Consider the following 18,948-nt stretch of genomic DNA (forward strand, 5'->3'; position numbering starts at 1 on the left):
AAAAAAAAAAAAAGGTAATGTGTCATAATTTCAGTTCTCCTGTAGAAAACATAAACAATCAATATGAAAGCCAAAAGAAATCCATCACCTTGTGCAACATATCCACAACTCTTCCACAGAGCAGAGCCCCTGGTAGATCAAAGTAATTGTCATAGAAATAGTATTTTGCTGTCAAAAGAAAACAATAAAGCAATTAAACACATTTAAAGGTGAAGGTGGAAAATCCTAAAAAATACACATAATTGCAAATAACAACCAACAGCATACCATTCTTAGGTAATACACATGGATGTTAACACCATACCAGATCTTGTGAAGGAGGTACTGAGGCTGTTGAAGTGCTTCCACTCCCGTTTTGGGCCATAGTGTTTGATGATTTCTTCTGTACTAAGGTCATTGGTTCCATGTGTCGCTCTAGTTAAGGAAAGAATAAAACATAATCAATGTATGATTACTTTTTCAAGATCTGTGACCTCAAAGTTTTTGAGAGGAAAAAGCTTACCGTAAGACAGTTCCATCCTCAGCTAACTTCACAAGGTTTCCATCCTCCAGATCCACAACTAACCCTTTAAAACTGGACACAAAAGTCAGGGTGTTGTAAAACGACTATAAACCAATAACACGTTGTGTCTGGGCCACTGCAGATCTTTTTTTTTTAACTAAAAAAAGATCTGTTCACCATGTGATGAAAATTTAGTTCAGCACATGATTTAATTGGAGGGACATTAACAGTCATTTCAGCTTAGTTTAAAGTGTAGTTTGGAGGCAAGTGCTGCACGTTTTCACACACCAACAACAAAGTGAAAAATGAACATTTGGAAAAACTCAGAAACTTTGATAAGTTTAAACAGATAGTTCCATTACATTGTACGCTACACTATAGGTTGTCAAGATAATTGAAATTAAAATTTGATAGCAATACCTGGAAAAGTACTCAATAATCAAAACTGTTTTCAATACCGCAAAAAGAAAAAAAATAACTAAGACGAACAAAAAGTTCTGGTTGAGTTAGCAAACTAGGGCCTTTCTGGTATGACTATATATATATATATATATATATATATGAATGTAGTCATTTGTGTATCAATGGCCAAAGTCTTCCTCCATTCTCCTTTTTAACTTTAGATGCCTAAAAAAAGTCAAGTCTGGGATGTACGGTGACATCAGAATGTGAATACTAATTCTACCTGTGGCCACTAACTTAAGACAAGGCAAAGGAACCAACATATCTGTACTGTGACTGTGTGACTGATGAAGTGTGGCTTGTACACAAAGATTTCACTGTGAACACTGACAAAGAGAAAGTGTTACATGCTGGGACGTTAGCACCATCTAAAGATGAGTAGTCTCCTGTTACCATTGCAAAGATCATTGTTGCCTGATTATATTTCATTTTGTTTGGCTAAAGATGACCAAGAGAAGAGATGGGAATGAAAAAGGAGGAAAAAGATGGATCTTACCATTAGTACTAGAAGTGCACTGCATTATGCAAGATCTGCTAATTAACACACCGTTATTGTGCCAAAATCTGACCCGTTTTTTGGCTACTTCATCCAAGTAAACCAATTATACTATTACCAAATTCATTCAGTCATATGTTAATTCTATGGAGTCATGTGCAGCAGACTGCTGAGTCTTTATATTGTGAATAAAGAGGAGCTCTCATGTTGAAACTAATTTGATCTGTTTTTTTCCAACTTGCTGTGTCTAGTAATGTTTAACATTTGGTGAAGAGGATTAGAGATTAACGGAGACATGAGACATAGAAATACTATTCTGAAGTTAAAATTCAAGGTCTGTGCAGCAAAAGACAGCATCAGAGCAAGCTAGAAAACAATATGGCATTCAAACAAGCTGGCGCATGACATCCACTTTACCTGCTCTATTAGATTAATAAAGTCATGAAAGCTCTGAAGGCTCATAAGGTATTAATTATATGTGTTTCAGTGACAGTTTCCCTCAAAGGTTGAAATATGCTGTTGCAGACTCACCAGAAATCCCATGTTGCAGGAGTCAGATCCAGCAGGTCTTTGTCATATCCCTTATGCTCCACCAGATACCTGGTAAAACTCTCATAGATGAGCTGTAAACATCACAAAGTGGGCTGATATGAATCAAAATGCAGCTATGTATGCCATCTTCAAACAGAACGTGTTTTCATCGTCTTTATATCAGTAATATCTTAAAAACGTTTACCTATAGCTTCAATCTACTTGTTGTTCACAGAAATCTAATTCTATTATTCATTCTTCTTCCGGTTTAGTTTTGAATTCTTAGTTAAGATGTTAACCGTGTCAGTGTTGTCATTAACACTGTTTCTGCACTGAGAATATCTGCCTCGCATCCGTTTTTTGCCTGATGGTGAAGCATTGGTGGGACAAGGGAAGACATAGCTGAAGCTCAGGCCTGGTAAACTGCAGCCCATACAGAGCAGCAGGGTTTGACTTATCCGGAGAGTAACAGAAGCAAGGAAGACCACGCGAGTCTGCCCCCAAGCACCAGCAAATCCACCACAGCTTCACAACGACGACAGTATGTGACCGTCAGCTGGGCGCAGAGGGGACTGAAAGATGAGTGTGCACGAGCGTCGCCGCCGACGTTCAACCTGTGAGTCATGCAGAGTGATGCAGCATCGCTTCACCGTGCACACATCTCTACGCCAGATCCAACCACCAGCTGCACTGGCACACATTTTCAAAGGGGGGTGCAGAACAAACTACTGACCACTGAGCGCGTTTGCCTCTTCGAGCCATTTTTGATCCAAACGTGAAGCTGATCGAAGCGTCACGGCCACCGTACTGTTATGTATGAGAGCAAAGCTGCACGCGCTGGAGACACTCACCCTGGAGGTCTCCTTCAGATGATACCGACAGAGTGTGTGGTCCAGGTCGAAGCCGATAACATCACAGTCCGATAGGCTGAAATATTCGCTCATCGTGGCTGAGGCCGGGTGAAGTGCGGGGAGAAGCGCGGAAACACAGCACTCCTTCTGCGACAGTGATAGCCAGCGCGCGACGGGCTCTGGAGCCGCTCCGCTCGACCTCTGTGAAGAAGAGTGAAGAGTACCACCAAAACAAATGTGGCAGCCTGTTCACCCGGAACACCAACGGCTGCTCGCTGAACGCTTAACGTCGGTAACTTCCCCAGTTGGAAGCAGAAGTTAAAGTCGTGTACCAGAAGATGGCGGCAAAGAGACGACAGCGTTCAGCCTCCGGATGACGAAACCGTAACACTTAAAGTATGGGGGCCGCGCAGGGTCAAGTTGGTCTGCGCATTCAGTGTTAAAGTCGGTAAAAAAATAAAAAAAATCAGATCTGCGTGGTCAAATAAGAACTGCTGCTTACATGATCAAAAGCACAAAATTAGGCAACAGGTCACAATTAAGAAATGAATGGATATAGGTCTCAAACAGTCTATAGCCCTGAAATATGAAACCAACTTTCTTTAACTTCTCCAATTTATTGTGTTTCTGCAGAGCCATCCTAAAAATAAACAGAATTTTCTCCCGTCTCCTCTCCAGTGACTCTTTTTTTTTGTTGTTGTTTTGGGGGGAGAAGCAGCTGTATGTCAGAATCAGTCGTTTGGCGATATGACTCCTGGCTTCCCATGTCGAATGTCAAACCGTCCTTGGGCAAAGCACTGAACCCTACATTGCCTACAGCTGTGTCCATATGAATGTGTGTGATGGAGAAATAAGCACTGTAGCTGTGATATATGAGTGTGTGTTAATGGATGAATGTGGCTTGAAGTGTAAAAGCACTGTGAGTGATCAACTAACTTTGAAAATGACAAATCAACTACAGTCCAGCTACCATTTCACTGAGCATATGGCATCTATTTGCATTATTACCATATTTATTTGTTCTAATTATTCACGTCAGGATTTAAGAACTGGAGAGAGTAAGATCTCTTCTGCACATTTTAAACATCACACATTTAAGAATTGGCACTGTTATATGAGAATGTTACAGAAAATCCAAGTGGATGCTTCCACAATCACCTGTTTTGTTTTTCCTTTTGTGATCAACATTTTTATTGATTTTTAAAAGGGGTGGAGCCAGGGGCTGTTGGATTATTGGCATCTAACAAACATACCACAGTTTTGGGACCTAAGGGTTGTGTGTCTGAGAGGGTGGTCACAGGAGCACTGTACTCTCACCATTTCTCTTCAGTCTGTACACCTCAGACTTCTTGTATAGCTCATCTCTGGGAATATTCTGATGACTCTGCAGTTGTTGGGTGTCAGCGATGGACGAGAGGCTGAGTACAGGGAACTTTGTGGAATAGTGTGGAAACCAGCTTAAACGTGAAGGAAACAAGAGATGACTGTTGATTTTAGGTGGACCAAGAATAAGCCAAATAGAATGACTTAATTACAGAAAGAAGAACTCTGCACAAGTTGATGAACATATTGAGCAACACTGCCTACTCATTCCTACCAGAAGCAGTAAGCATGCACAGCTTACAGTGATTGTGTTTTAAATACATATTACTGTTTATTTTACTTTTCTTTGACACGATCAGAATTTTTGTTTTAACGTTAGAAATCAACTGTGGAAGTTTCACATTGATTTCCATATGTTACCCTGTACACTTGTAGTTTAGCAAAATGACTGCATTGATTTTATAAATCCCTGTTGCTCATTCAATTTCATTTTTAAAAAATGGTAATTTCACACACACTTAGTAAATAATCCTCATGTATTCATGATATTAAGAGTTTCAACTTTCACTAGAAGAAAAAGAACAAAAAGAAACAAAAAAAAAGAATGGTTGTTTGACATGAAGTAGCCTGTTTGTCTCACTGCTTAAAGTGAACACACTTTCCTCATAATGTTATCTTATGTGGAAGCACACTAAGGCCTCCATATCGATGTTCTCTGAATAAAAAAAAAAAACATATGGACATTTTCCACCTTGATGTTATGGTTCCATTCTGTCTAAGTCAAAAGGAAGTTACGTAATTAACCCAGATTGAGACTCAGCGGTTGTATGACGTCAACAAGGTGCTGAGCGCGAGCCGCTCCTCATTCCTCAGCAGGTGCATGTGATTCAACCTGAACTATGAACCTGCTCTGCTACCAGGAAACACCTCATTTAAACTACAGTCTCTCACTGATGTTGATGTCCCATACAGGGACTTTTAAAGTTGATTTGTATTTTCTGGCATGTAGAGCAAGAGGATGAAAGATTTCCACATCTGTCTTAGCACAGAATGAGTAGTGGTGACTGACCAGCGAAACCATGGAGATCCAAAAGAGGTTTTCTTCGTGTTGGCAGAGTTGTTTGGCGTGTGTTAAGAAATCTGACCAGTCCGGAGGCGAGACCAAGTCTGGGGACAAGCCCACTACGGTTATTGAAAACCCCTTCGCTAGAGAAAGTTCCGAACCTGGCTCAGCTCCAAAGAAGCCTTTACCGCCGCCACCAGTGAGTCCAAACAGGGAGATTTACGTTGCCCTGTACGACTACTCTGCCCGAACCGAGGAGGACCTGAGCTTCAATACCGGCGACACTTTAGAGGCGCTTGACAAAAGCACTGATTGGTGGATTGCAAAAGCCCTGACCGGGGTTTCGGCCTTCAAACAGGGATATATTCCCGCTAACTATGTGGCACTTGTGGAGAGCATCGATGCACAGCCGTAAGTATAGTTTCTGTTTGCGGTAACCCGTTTTTTAAAAAAGAATTAGGATTTCCAAGAGATTTTTCTTTTCACCATATTATCAGTGCTCACCATTTGTTTTCTAAAGAGAACTTACGGGGATGTTAGAGAACCTCAGAGATATCAAGACCCCTGAACGGCTTTCCTGATACGCCAGGCTGACGCAGGCAGTGTTCTGTCCACCTGACGGTCCTCCGTGCAGCTCGCCCGCAGGCGGCCATCTTTGTTGTGGTTGTGAGAAAAGTGCCTCCTGAAAAGTGTAGTCTATATTAAAGGAAACAAAAAGACTTCCACAAGTCTTATGGAATGTTGTTGGTTTTTTTTTTTTTTTTTTTTTTACTTTCGCAGCAGCAAACATTTAAAATTACAAAGTTAATGTTCTCACAACTTTCTGGTGAAGGGATGGTACTGAAGTTGTTTCTAGAAAAAGGAAGCTGATGGTTTATTTTCTTTGAAAAATGAACTTAATTTCACGTTAAAGTCTGTGATTTCAGTTTTTACTGTTGTCACTGGCAGGTCTCAGCCATGTTACCTCGGCTTCAGCACACAGGGCGTGAAAGTGTGATAAGGGCTCATGTTTTCCGAGCTTTAGGTCAGAAATCTGTCTGAACTCTTGTCTTGAACTCTGTTAACCATTATCTGAGACCAGGAAGTGTGGCTTTTCTTTCAGGTTAATCATTCCCATGGAAGGCCTAACACACGAAAACGAGAGTTCTGCATCATTTTTTTTGTTTTTGGATATTTACAATCTACAAATACTATTTCACCATATCTCTGTGAATAAAGACAGTGTTTCAACAAATGTTCATTTAGATGCAGGTGATTAATCTTTTAGATGACGTAGTGTGGTTATTAATCTATCCGGAGGTGTAACGTTTCCTTTTATTGCCTCTTGTAGTTGAAGTGTGGAGGAAAAAAAACCTCAAAGAAAAGTCCCGCCTGTGTCCTCTCAGCTGTAATCCAGTTTTTCCTGACTTGTCTTTAAGAATGAATAGCTCAGTGTTTCCTCATTCACTTTGGGCATCATTTGTGTCACCAAGTTACAAAGCTGGTAGATGGGCTTTTTTTCATGAGTTATGCTGCACGTCAACAGTTTCGCATTCCATCAGTGACTCATGGAATGTTAAAGGCTGAAGTTTTTCATCATCTTAGGATTTGAACGTTTCCTGTTGTGTTGAATTGACAACATAAATGCATCCATACATCAGATTCCCCTCATTTGTAATAAGCTGTTTAAGATTGTGACCATGCAGATACGTGCCCAATTTGATCAAACGAACAAAATGAGCATCTCTTAATCAACTTCAGTCCAACGCTGTCATGTTTTCTTTTTACGCCTGATTGCATTACTGCTTAATGATTTGGCAAGTTACACGCTGGTTAGCAGTGTCACCTCACAGCAGGAAGGTTCTGGACTCCAATCTCTGCAGGCACCTTTTGATGTGGACTTTGCATGTTCTCCCTGCGCATGGATGGCTTCTCTCTGGCTTCTCCAGCATTGTCCCACAGTCCAAAATATGCACGTTAGGTTGATCTGTGATTCTAATTTGGCTTCATGGTAGTAAGTCTCTGTGCTGGCCCTGTGATGGACTGGTAGACTCATTGGAGGTTTAGGATAGGCTCCAGACCCCTGCAACCTTGTACAGAATTCAGTGGGTGTAGAAAATGAATAGACAGAACATTTTTGACCATAAATAGAAATCTTATAGTTATTTGACTGAAACATGCACACCAGTCAGACTGTCACGTAAACTTCTTCATGTGGTGCATAGCAGCTCTTTCTTCAGTATAGAGGTGGATGGGCTGAATGTTAACGTCAGTTCAGTCTCTGCTGCAGACGGCATTCGTTTCTGCAGTCTCTTCTTCTGTTGTTGCGCTGGTGAGTGACAACACACTCATGTTTAAAGATTGTGGTTGAGTCTGTAAAACTGGCTGTTCCAGCAAATGCTGATCAGATCTTTTCCTTTTAAACTGACGTGTTCTCATAAGGAGACTGTACCTGCCTGCCGATTCCACATATTATCCTCCTTATTGATTTAGGACTGTCAGAAAAGTCATGTTAAGAATGTATTTATTGTTTCTGATGCGTACTTGTTAGGGCCGAGGGAAGGGAGAGCTACAGTTAGTTGTGTACCACACAACACATGACGACCTGCTCATCCTGTGTCAGGTTGACTGTAAGATGGGCTCTACCTACTGTCACTCAAGATTGGTGTGTACACGCATTTGCTCACTTGTAGTGTTTCATTAGATGTATTATAAGGATTAAAGAAAATAAATGGAGTTCGATTGACTTGCATCTTTTTGTACTGGTACTTTTGCAAAGACTCAGTGGTTGCAGCTGGCAGCTCAACAGGAGGAGATGAAGATGATGCCAGAGTATTTCATGATCGACCAATTTTACCATCAGTGCGTTGGGTGTTTGCTTTAAACCAACCCTAATATTTATATTCTAATATTTATTGGTGTTGACAAAACTGAAAGCATTAGAAAAAGCAGCCCTTTTTATAATTGTGTGTATAATCTTCTTTCATACTTCACACATGGCGTAATGAAGGCGTTACCAAAGCTGTCACTGACGGAGTGAAGAGGCCCTGAAGCTGTTATTTGTCAGGTTTTTTAAATTGATTTATTTTTTATGATCACAAAGTTAAATTATCTATTAAAACAAAAATGTATGCATTTGTGTCCTGCCAGTTATTTGAGTTTAATTTGAATTGGCCAAGACGATTGTGGTTAGTTTGTGTCTAAGACTGAGGTTTGTTCATTGTGTTTTCACAGATGGTATTTCCCAGACACAAAGAGGTTGGATGCAGAGAAGATGCTGCTGGCCGACGGGAACCAGCAAGGTGCTTTCCTCATCAGAAACTGTGAAAGTCAGAGGGGGGAGCGTTCTCTTTCAGGTCAGTAAAGTAAGAAGAAGCAGCTGCAGATACTTATTTCTGAAACCAAACCCATAAAGTCAACCTCATACCCCACACTGATAGTTTGATTTCATGAGCAATATCGACACATTTAGTTTGAGCATACAGGCTCTCAGGTCCATGAAGCAGTCATCTTTGGTGACGGTTTGCAAACACTAAACACTCGTCCCCAGCTCAAGATGAGGCAGTACCTGACGATGCAAAGCTGAATGAACGGATCACACCGGTTGTTGAAAGAAGTTGTAAATTAGAGGAAATGATACCTTTGTTACCAACCTTTTTCAGAGATTATGTTCGTCATTGCTCCACACAAGTCATTTGGAAGGAACTACGTTTTATCCCAGGCTCTGCTGAGGAAGCTTGAATGTTTAGCACAAAAATGCACCCAGACTGGAAGAAGTGCAGGGAGGAGTTCATGCATTGTAGGAATGAATTTAACAAAACAAGGACTGAATTTAGTTTGTTCCTCTAAAACCGAATTAAAGGAAAACACTGAATTATATAGCTGAATAATTATTAGCATGTAACGACTAAAGAACCTTCTCCACAAATAATGACGCAGCCAGTAGACTTTGGTTGTGTAATTCCACCATAATGATATCGCTTTTTCAGTGAGTCATGCTGCCTGTGCACTTCACTCAGAGACTGTGATCTCTCTTTAACTCGGACACTCCGTCGGGCTCTGTGAGCGTTCTGGATGTTTTAAAATCGTAGGAAAAACACAGTTGCTATTAAGACATGGCAGGAACGCTACCAGCCTGCTGTTTGTGTCATGACAGCTGCTTTTTAGCTCTGACAGCGTGTCATTTACGTGGAAATCACACAAGTCATTGACCTAATCAGACTTCAATATGTAGGCCGAGACTCTTTTATTTCATAGTTTGTGTGACCTCAAACACCATCAAGACTGTATTGAATGCGTTTGTTGGCAAATCAGACAAGATGTTAAAATGTTTATGATTTAAATGTATGTTTTATAGATTAGATACTGAAAGATGTGTGAAAGTTGAGATACTTTTGTCCAAAACTTTGACCATCAATTGCTCCCGAACAAGTTTTTAGTTGAGTCTAGGTTACCATGCAAATCAAGCCAGATTAACAGAACCACCCTCATGACACGGAAAAATCTGCCCCTCTGGCTTTGTTCACTGGCATTGATTTCAGTGACTGATAGTTTGGAGGTCATCAAGGTGAATAAATCCAGGCTTTTTCACCCAGAAAAGCTGTGATAAGTTTATCTCTCTCTGTTCTAATCTGTCCATTTGTTAAAGTCTCTTGTGGCTCATTTATTAAAACCAGCTCATGACCGAGTTAATTTCACAGCCACTGGCTTCTGGTTGGGTCACACATTTGTGTGGCAAAAAAGAATATCTGTCAGATATTTTACAAAATTGCTGGTTATTATTAAATTTGAAAGAATACGAGATTGGTATTGCTAAGAAACATGACTTCAAATGAATAACTCCCCTTTTTTTGCCAACCTATTAACTATAGCCCATCGAGAAAGTAAAATGTCAATCTTGCTGAATTTCCCAACAGTCACTAAAAAAAGAAGAGAAAAAAAAACACATCCAACATGCTGCTTCAACAATAATGACTGAATGTTACAGGAGAGCAAAAAGGTGGAGGACTTTATTGGAAGCTTGTTTGATAAACAAGCTCAAAAACCTCCAGAATTTAAATTGGTTAACTCACTGGTTAACTTTTTGACTGTCCTGACAAAACTGTTTCAAAATAAATCTGTGTCTGCTTCATGGGCTCCAGCAGGCAAAAGCTGAAAGGAACCATAAGTAAATCTGCAGACTGAGAGCAAAGTGCTCTGTTAGGAAAATATCTTACAATGAGATCTTTAAGATATGATGGAACTCAGTCATTAAGAGCTTTATATGTGAGGAGAAGAATCTTAAATTCTATTCTGAATTTACCAGGGAGCCAATGAAGAGAAGCTAAAACTGGAGAAACATGATCTCTCCTGTTAGTTCTCATCAGAACTCTGGCAGAGAATATGTGGGACAGCCCAATAATAAGGAATTACAGTAGTCCAATCTTGAAGTAACAAATGCATGAACTAGTTTCTCTGCATCACCCTGAGACAGGATGTTCCTGATTTTAGCAATGTTACGAAGGTGAAAGAAGGCAGTCCTAGAAACCAGTTTTATATGTGAGTCAAATGATAAATTCTGGTCAAAAATAACTCCAAGGTTCCTCACTGTAGAACTAGAAGCCAAGGAAATACCATCTAGAGTAACTATATAACTAGACAATTTCTCCCTGAAGCGCTCAGGTCCAAAGAGAACAACTTCAGTTTTGTCTGATTTTAGAAGCAGAAAGTTCTGAGTCATCCAGGTCTTTATGTCTTTAAGACAGGCTTGTAGTCTGACCAACCTATTGGTTTCATCTGGTTTCATAGATAAGTACAGCTGAGTATCATCAGCATAACAATGGAAATTTATGCCATGCTGTCTAATAATGTTACCTAATGGAAGCATGTATAAAGTAAAAAGAATCGGTCCAAGCACAGAACCCTGAGGAACTCCATGACTTACTCGAATGTGTGAGGAAGATTCTTCATTTACAAGAACAAACTGGAATCTATCAGATAAATATGACTTAAACCAGCCTAATGCAGTTCCTTTAATCCCAACAACATGTTCAAGTCTCTGTAACTGAATGCTGTGATCGATCGTATCAAATGCAGCTCTGAGATTCAATAGGATATCTGTTTTTTTTTTTAAAAGTGTATTCATTTTCATTCTAAGTGCAACAATATAATTTCCCTTTGGAAGATTAATGGAAATATCATTCTGTTCTGTTCTGTTCTGTCTTTCAGTGCTGGACAATGGGAAGGTGAAGCATTACAAGCTAAAAAAAAATGAGACTGGTCACTACTTCGTGTCGAAAACCAGATCCTTTCCAACACTGAAGGAGTTGGTTGAGTATTACTCCAGACAGTCTGATGGTCTCTGTGTGCGTCTGGGTCAGCCATGCAGAAAGGTAAAGTGCAACTAAGCACACTAACTGGAACAAATTCGGTTTGTTTTCTAAATTCTATTATTACCATTTATTTGAACTGTGACTCTTCTTTTAAATGCAGATGGAGGTTCCACAGACCTATGGTCTGTCCTACAACACAGTGGACCAATGGGAAATTGATCGCACAACCATCAAACTACAGAGGAAGCTGGGAGCTGGACAGTTTGGCGAAGTGTTTGAGGGACTGTGGAATGACACGACATCAGTAGCAGTGAAGACCCTCAAACCTGGTACACATAAATATAGTATTTTTCTCAACATGAAATTACAGTGGTGTAATGTCAAAAATACTGGTACATGGATTCAAGTTTTTGTTTATTGAAATGTTTGTTCCAAATGCTCTGACAGAGTTGATTCCTGGATTTGAGTGTATAATGTCACTATATATATATATATACTATATAACTATAGCGTCATAAAGATTTCCAGAAAGAAATCATAAAAATCCCTTTTAAAAGGAAGCATGAATATTCAAATAAATCAATGTAATGGACTTTGTTCAGTTTTTATGGAAGGGTGTTATCACATGCACACAATAAGGAACTTCAGATGTGATAATCTTTCCTACATACGACTACCTGTCTTAGGAAATATCTGAGCTTGTGTTGCATTTTATGCTGCACTGATACACAAGTGGAAGTGGTTTACAGAGCACTTGGAAACGGCTCATAGTAGTCATTATGGGCTAATTTATCACAGTTTTGAACAAAGGGTTAGGGTTATCGTTGTTCCAACCCTCACCTGTGCTCACAGATCTGGGTTCTGACCCAAAGAATGAGGTCATGGATACAAGCGGCTGAAATGAGTTTCCTTCAGGGGGGGGCTGGGCTCATCCAGAGGGAGCTCGGAGTAGAGCCGCTGCTCCTCCACAATGAAAGGAGTCAGCTGAGGTGGTTCCTCTGGTTAGGATGCCTCCTGCCTCCAACCTTCCTTTGAAGGTTTTTAGGGTACGTCCAACTGGGAGGAGGTGCCGGGAAGAGACCCAGAACATACATGTCCCATCTTGTCTGGGAATGTCCCAGGATCCCCCAGGAAGAGCTGGAGAGTGTTGCTGTAGAGGGGGATATCTGGGTTTCCCTCCTGGACCTGCTGTCTGCGTGACCCAACCTCAGATAAACAGATTTTACCCATTTAAGAAAAACAAATGCACAAGAATGAATCAACAGATTGTATATTTAATATGAAATCCAAATAATCTTATGTTCTCTCCTAGGAACAATGGACCCCCAAGACTTCCTGAGAGAGGCTCAGCTCATGAAGCGACTGCGGCACCCTAAGCTGATCCAGTTGTACGCTGTCTGCACCATGGAGGAACCCATCTACATCATCACAGAGCTGATGAAGAATGGCAGCCTGCTCGAGTATCTCCAGAGTAAAACTGCCACTCTTTTCTTCATACACACCTGACCATTACTGTACTGAAGGGTCAGAGTTCAATGCCACTGTTCCATTTTATTTGACCAGTATGGCCCATTATCTCTGTCTTTGGATGTTAATAAGAAGATGAAGGAGAGTGGTCTGTTGTAAACGGGGAGCTGAACCTAAAGGCAAAGCTTTTGATTTATTAGGCCATCTTTTCTGCAAGCCTCACATATGGTCATGAGTTTGCAGCTAAAATGACCTTCGTCTGCAATAAAAGGAGTCAGCTGAGCTGGTTTTAGCCTGATAAGATGGGAGCAAGCCTGTAAATGGTAAATGGACTTGTACTTGTATAGCGCTTTTCTAGTCTAGCTGACCACTCAAAGCGCTTCACTACATGCCGCATTCACCCCACTCACACACATTCACACAGCACGTCTTAAGATACACATAACTACGTGCTTTCTAATCATCTAATCATTCACACACATTCACACAGCATGTCTTAGGACATAACTACGTGCTTTTTCTAGTCATTCACACACATTCATACCCCCAATGATACACTGGGGGGGCAACGTGGGGTTCAGTGTCTTGCCGGGGAAGCCAGAGTCAAACCACCGACCTTCCGATTGGTGGGCGACTGCTCTTCCTCCTGAGCTACAGCCGCCCTGTATTGTATGATGGACGTAAACGTGTTGTAATCCACAGCAGATTAGTCTTTTAGTGTAAAAGGTTTAGTTGTACCACTGGGCATTGTGGCCCCTGCCATGACGCGCTACCTGGCTTTTGTTCTAACAACTGATCAAAGCAAAGTTGTTGTTTTTTTTTTTTCCACTTTGAGGATCAATCCTTTTTTCCAATTTTCCTTTGAGGCTTAAAATATATAAACCTACAAAAGCAGGAATATCAGGAAAGCATGGATTCTCTGTTCTTGGTGGTGTTCCAAACTAATTAATTAATTTTATCTGCTATTAATCTCTCATTCACAGTGACAATCAAGAGAATAAAAGGTTTACACCTCCTCCTGCCCTACATCCTAGATGTCTGCTCTTCGGTTTATATCCATTTGAGATTTTTAGTCCAGGCATTAGTTGTTTGAAACGCTCAATCAGCTGCCTCCCTCATGTAAACAGTTTTCCCACTGTTATGCTAATGCATCACAACTGATGTTAAAAAGCACAAGAATTACCAGCAGAAATCATTCCACTAGCAGAGCAGATGTTTGAAAAGGTTTTTCAAAATGAAAAACACAGAAAGGCATATGTCCAGAGGTACTGAAGCAGGCAGTTTAGAACACAGTTTAACAAATCTAACTTCACAGTTCAGGAGAACATACTTCAGTCTTCTCGCATGAATTCAGCAGTTATTTTCCTACATGTAGAATGTGTTTAAAGACAGACCTCTGAGAGACCCGAGTCAAGTCTCTACTGTCTGAGGTCAAGAAGTTCAGAAACTCCTGGAATACAAATATGCTGTGAAATGTTGCTTTTGCTTTATCAGGATCTGTCAAATGACTTGGCTGCAGTTTGAGGCTGGTGGTCACTTTCAGGGGCGTGTGTGGAATTCATCTCTACAGGCGTGAGATGGTCAGTGAGTAAGTGAGGTGTGTTCAAAGTCACACAAGATGGTTTTAACAGATGACATTAAAGCCTAGTTTGAAAATGCGAGAGGGTTCTTATCAGATCATCAGGCATGTTTTCAGTCCGTGAATCTATTGTGAATTAGTTGGAATCCTGTTATTAAAGTCAAACTGCTCCTGAACACAGGCAGAAAAAGCACGACTCTTATCGTCCAACAGTCCTCTCCAGGCTTAGGAAATGTTAAGAAAGCGCTTCTGACATGAGTTTGAGCTAAAGCCAGACTCTTTCTCAGCTCTATGCTGCTCTGTTCGTTAGCATGACTGCTACTGTGGGCAGATGGGTGTGGACGGAAACCAGCTGTACTTGTTCTGTTTTTCAGGTCCTGTGTCAGCAAACGTACTTAAAGAAGGTTCTTTAAAGATGACTAACTGGATACTACAACGCAGTTACACTGCATGTCTTCTGCAATATTGGTTTATATATTTTTAATTGAGATCGTGAATACAAGCGGCCGAAATGGGCTTCCTCCGCAGGGTGTCTGGGCCTCCCTCAGAGGTAGGGTGAGAAGCTCAGTGATCCGGGAGGGGCTCGGAGTAGAACCGCTGCTCCTCCGCATTGAGAGGAGTCAGATGAGGTGGCATCTGGTTAGGATGCCCCCTGGACGCCTCCCGGTGGAGGTGTTCCGGGCCCGTCCCACTGGGAGGAGACCCCGGGGGAGACCCAGGACACGTTGGAGAGACTATGTCTCTCGGCTGGCCTGGGAACGCCTCGGGGTCCCCCCGGAAGAGCTGGAGGAAGTGGCCGGGGACAGGGACGCCTGGGTTTCTCTGCTCAAGCTGCTGCCCCCGCGACCCGACCCCCAGATAACCGGTAGATGATGGATGGATGGATGTTTTTAATGAAGTAAATTAGAAATCCAACAAACTAACTGAATTTAAATCGTTAAGTTTCCTTCAACTAATTTGACTCTTGAGATGGATATGTGGTATTTGTCATAGAAGCCGGCTATTGGTGACTAGTTTAAAAGATCAAGAAGGATATTTGTGACTGTTTCAGTTGAACAGTGATGTTCTTTCATGTTTTCTGGTTAGACTTGGTGTCGCCCATGATTGTGACTGGTTAAGTCCATCCACTGCTCACAAAGAGCTGGTGGGATGGCTCAGGCTTGGTTGAAATTAAAAAGGCTTAATAATTGCTAGGCTAAACATGAAACTTCAAACAGTGAGACTTTGACTGATATGTACATTTATAATTGGATTACAGAGGATAAAGGCAGAACTTTGCGCATCAAGGACCAGATTGAGATGGCTGCCCAGGTGGCAGCAGGCATGTCTTTCCTGGAGATTCAGAACTACATCCACAGAGACCTGGCAGCCAGGAATGTCCTTGTGGGTGAGAACAACATCTGCAAGGTGGCAGATTTTGGCCTTGCCAGGGTTTTCATGGTGGGTTTGGCATTTTTAAGTTGTATGCAAAAAGTCAACTCTTTTCACTATTAACTTCTTCTTTAACAGCACATCAGTGCTTTGTACTGCTGCCTATAAATGAGTCTAGAACAAGGCTGCATTCTCAGCTAATTAAATGAGTTGTGTTAATTCAAAGGTAGAGTCGTAATACTCCCCAAGGCAACAGAATTGGTTTCACTGTGGGTATTATTAACAACAGTGACGCCCAAATGTGTCCGGTTGCCCTCTGCAGTCCATATTAGTGTGAACCGTGTCAGAAAAGCATCTGTTTAATGTTTCCAGCAACAATGACAGACTGACAGGGAAAATCTTTTGTTTTTAGAGGGAAAATGAAAATGTGTACGAGGCCAAAGAAGGAACTAAATTCCCTGTGAAGTGGACTGCTCCAGAGGCCATCCACAACAATAAGTTCACTAGCAAATCTGATGTTTGGTCCTTTGGAATTTTACTGTATGAAATCATGACATTTGGCCAGATGCCCTACCCAGGTGAGATAGATGTAAACCACCCAGACAAATAGTTTGGCTCAGAATGTTTTCTGTTGGATCAGTAATCATGTCTTCCTGTGATTCTTCCAGCCATGACAAACTATCAGGTGATCCACCAGGTTCCGCAGGGCTACAGGATGGCGTGCCCCCCCAACTGCCCCAAAGTCTTATATGGCATTATGATGGACTGTTGGAAGGAAAACGAACAGGACCGGCCCACATTTGAGACCCTGCAGTGGAAGCTGGAGGATTTCTTCGAGGAGGATGTGAGCTCCTACGATGATGCTGCCCGGTATTAGAACAGCCGGCTGTGATTAGAAACCAAAAAAACTTCTTTAAACCAAATCAGAATCACTTGAATTTACAACAAATTCAAATGTAGTTCAGATTTTCCACTTATTGTGATCAAATGAAGTATGTAAAATGTTGACCGTAACCGACTAGCAGAGAGAGGCTTTATGATGGCAACACTCCTGGTCTTGAACTCTTAGACAACTGAATGCACTTTCAGACAGGCAGCTTGTGTGTCACACCTAATTACTGAAAGCACACGAGACTGAGAGGCTTCTTTCAGCAGAGTTATGTCAGTCTTGAGCAACCGGTTGTGCTTGATCCAAGCATAGCGCACATTCTTTCCACTGACTACCTTTTGAGCTCCAACCAGACGGCACCTGAGAAGATTTGAGTCATGTTGACATCAAAAGCTCAGTCTACTTTGATAACAGTTTTGTTTCTTGAAGTGGCCAGCAGGCTCAGAAGTGGTCATAATTTTAAGCTGAAGTCAATAATGCTGAAGACGGTGGCCAATGTTTTTTTTTTTTTTTGTTTTGGACATCTATGACAGCTGCTACTCACAAACTGAGGAAAAATGAATCTAACCAAAAACAGTCTGTGCAAGCAAATGAATTCAGTTTACACCAGAATCACTGATTCATGTCAAACTGCTAAAGGTGCACAGAATGTGCTTGTAGAAGATGTAATAGCTTCACACAGGTGTTGATGCCTCAAAGATATTGTAAGAAATTCTAGCAAGCATCAGATGTTGTTGCTCAGGGACTCTATTTGTGCTTCACTGTCATGAAGTGACCTACACGGCAATTATTAGACTCATTTACCTAGTTTCAGCTCAAAGTGGCTTTCAAGCCGCACAGAATGTTAATACTATACAAAATGAGCTACTTCTGTACAGTTTGGTTAGATTTTTGGCACAGTAGACAAATGAAATCAAAGATGTCAGGTGTCCCAGAAGTTGTGGCTCTGCAGGGAATATGAAGACGATTAATTTGCATGCAGGGTTTTGTTTTTCTGTTTGACACCTGCTTGGCAGATTTGCCAGGCCTTGGCCCCCCCTCACTGTCATCTCTACAGCCCCTAAATGACCCACCCCAAGCAGCACTGTCTAAAGTTAAAGCATACTTGCGGCTCTTTGCTATTTTTCTTCTTATTCTTTCCATCTTCCTACAGAATAATGACCTAATGACTGAACAATGTTGACCATGACTCCGTGGCTTCTTTTATGTGAATTCTAGGCAGGCTGCTCTCAGATCTGTGGTCAGATGTCTGACTAGTTGAACCTGATGGTTTTATCTCATGAGCTAATGTTTTTAATGTCATTAACACATTCTTATTTGTACAATATAACCATGAAAGTCTTTTGAATTTAAAGTTAATTATCCTTTATGCTTAACATGATTAAATGAAAACTATAGTGTGACATGGTTTGGTTAGTTTGATTTGGAGCTCAGCTGCTTTGAATTAAACCCACTTCATGACTGAAGTGCTCTGTTGAGTCCTTTTAGCTATGCACCTGGGTTTTTAGCAGCGTTTCTGATGTCACTGCAATGCCAGCGCTTCTCCAGTCTCCTCATGTATGCACTTTATCTGTTATTCCTTTGATTGTAATTCACTGCCAGCTCTTATTCTGTCTTCTGTGTTTACACCAATGGCTTGTCTGTCTGTACTGTAAGAGATGTAGCTACTTTCTTTATTCTTTGTATGTTTTTTTTTTTGTTTTTTTCCAACATTGTTGCAGAAATTGCAGAAACTTTTTCTGAATCTCAGAGATATTGCTGTCAGATTTCCTGGTGTGGTTCAGAGATGTAACACATTACTGTCAACGGTGTGATTCCAGAAGCATTTGTTGCACAACTCTTCTGCTACTGTCCTTCATTGAATGTTTGTTTTAGTGAAAATATAACTGCTGTCAGCTGTTTGTCATTTAGTCTCTGTTGTAATTTGACAATGTAGCCACACGGTGGTGCTGACACTCCTGCCCATGACCTCCTGATATTTTCCTCCAGCCTGCAATTTATGGAAGTGTTTCCTTGACGCAGTGACATCGAAGGTGGCTCAGCTTCAGACTGTGAAATGTTTGCCATCAGCCCATGTCGGACAGAGAGGAGGGTGAGCACAGGTCCGTCCCTGCTGAAAACTGC

General features: G+C 41.2%; 2 protein-coding genes across 2 annotated transcripts in view; one reads left to right on the top strand and one right to left on the bottom strand.

Annotated features, from left to right (window-relative positions):
* Nucleotides 1-3,215, bottom strand: part of nt5dc1 (5'-nucleotidase domain containing 1) — a 124,045-nt gene extending 120,830 nt beyond the window's left edge. The window contains exons 1-5 of the mRNA XM_072362796.1: nt 2,843-3,215; nt 1,992-2,083; nt 503-574; nt 305-414; nt 89-168 (exon numbers count right to left, since the gene is read on the bottom strand). Coding sequence (XP_072218897.1) covers nt 89-168; nt 305-414; nt 503-574; nt 1,992-2,083; nt 2,843-2,935 — 447 coding nt within the window. The 5' untranslated portion in view covers nt 2,936-3,215. The remainder of the gene's footprint in view (nt 1-88; nt 169-304; nt 415-502; nt 575-1,991; nt 2,084-2,842) is intronic.
* A 1,877-nt stretch (nt 3,216-5,092) lies between these two features.
* frk (fyn-related Src family tyrosine kinase) lies at nt 5,093-18,725 on the top strand. The gene is made up of 8 exons (XM_072362797.1): nt 5,093-5,639; nt 8,442-8,563; nt 11,415-11,578; nt 11,679-11,847; nt 12,831-12,989; nt 15,823-16,004; nt 16,348-16,513; nt 16,604-18,725. The coding sequence occupies exons 1-8, from the start codon at nt 5,245-5,247 to the stop codon at nt 16,810-16,812; spliced, it is 1,566 nt and encodes a 521-aa protein (XP_072218898.1). The 5' UTR covers nt 5,093-5,244; the 3' UTR covers nt 16,813-18,725.
* The last annotated feature ends 223 nt before the right edge of the window (nt 18,726-18,948 follow it).

Source organism: Leuresthes tenuis, unplaced genomic scaffold, assembly GCF_036924035.1.
Source record: "Leuresthes tenuis unplaced genomic scaffold, fLeuTen1.0.hap1 SCAF_13, whole genome shotgun sequence".
In the NCBI taxonomy this organism is placed as follows: Eukaryota; Metazoa; Chordata; class Actinopteri; order Atheriniformes; family Atherinopsidae; genus Leuresthes; species Leuresthes tenuis.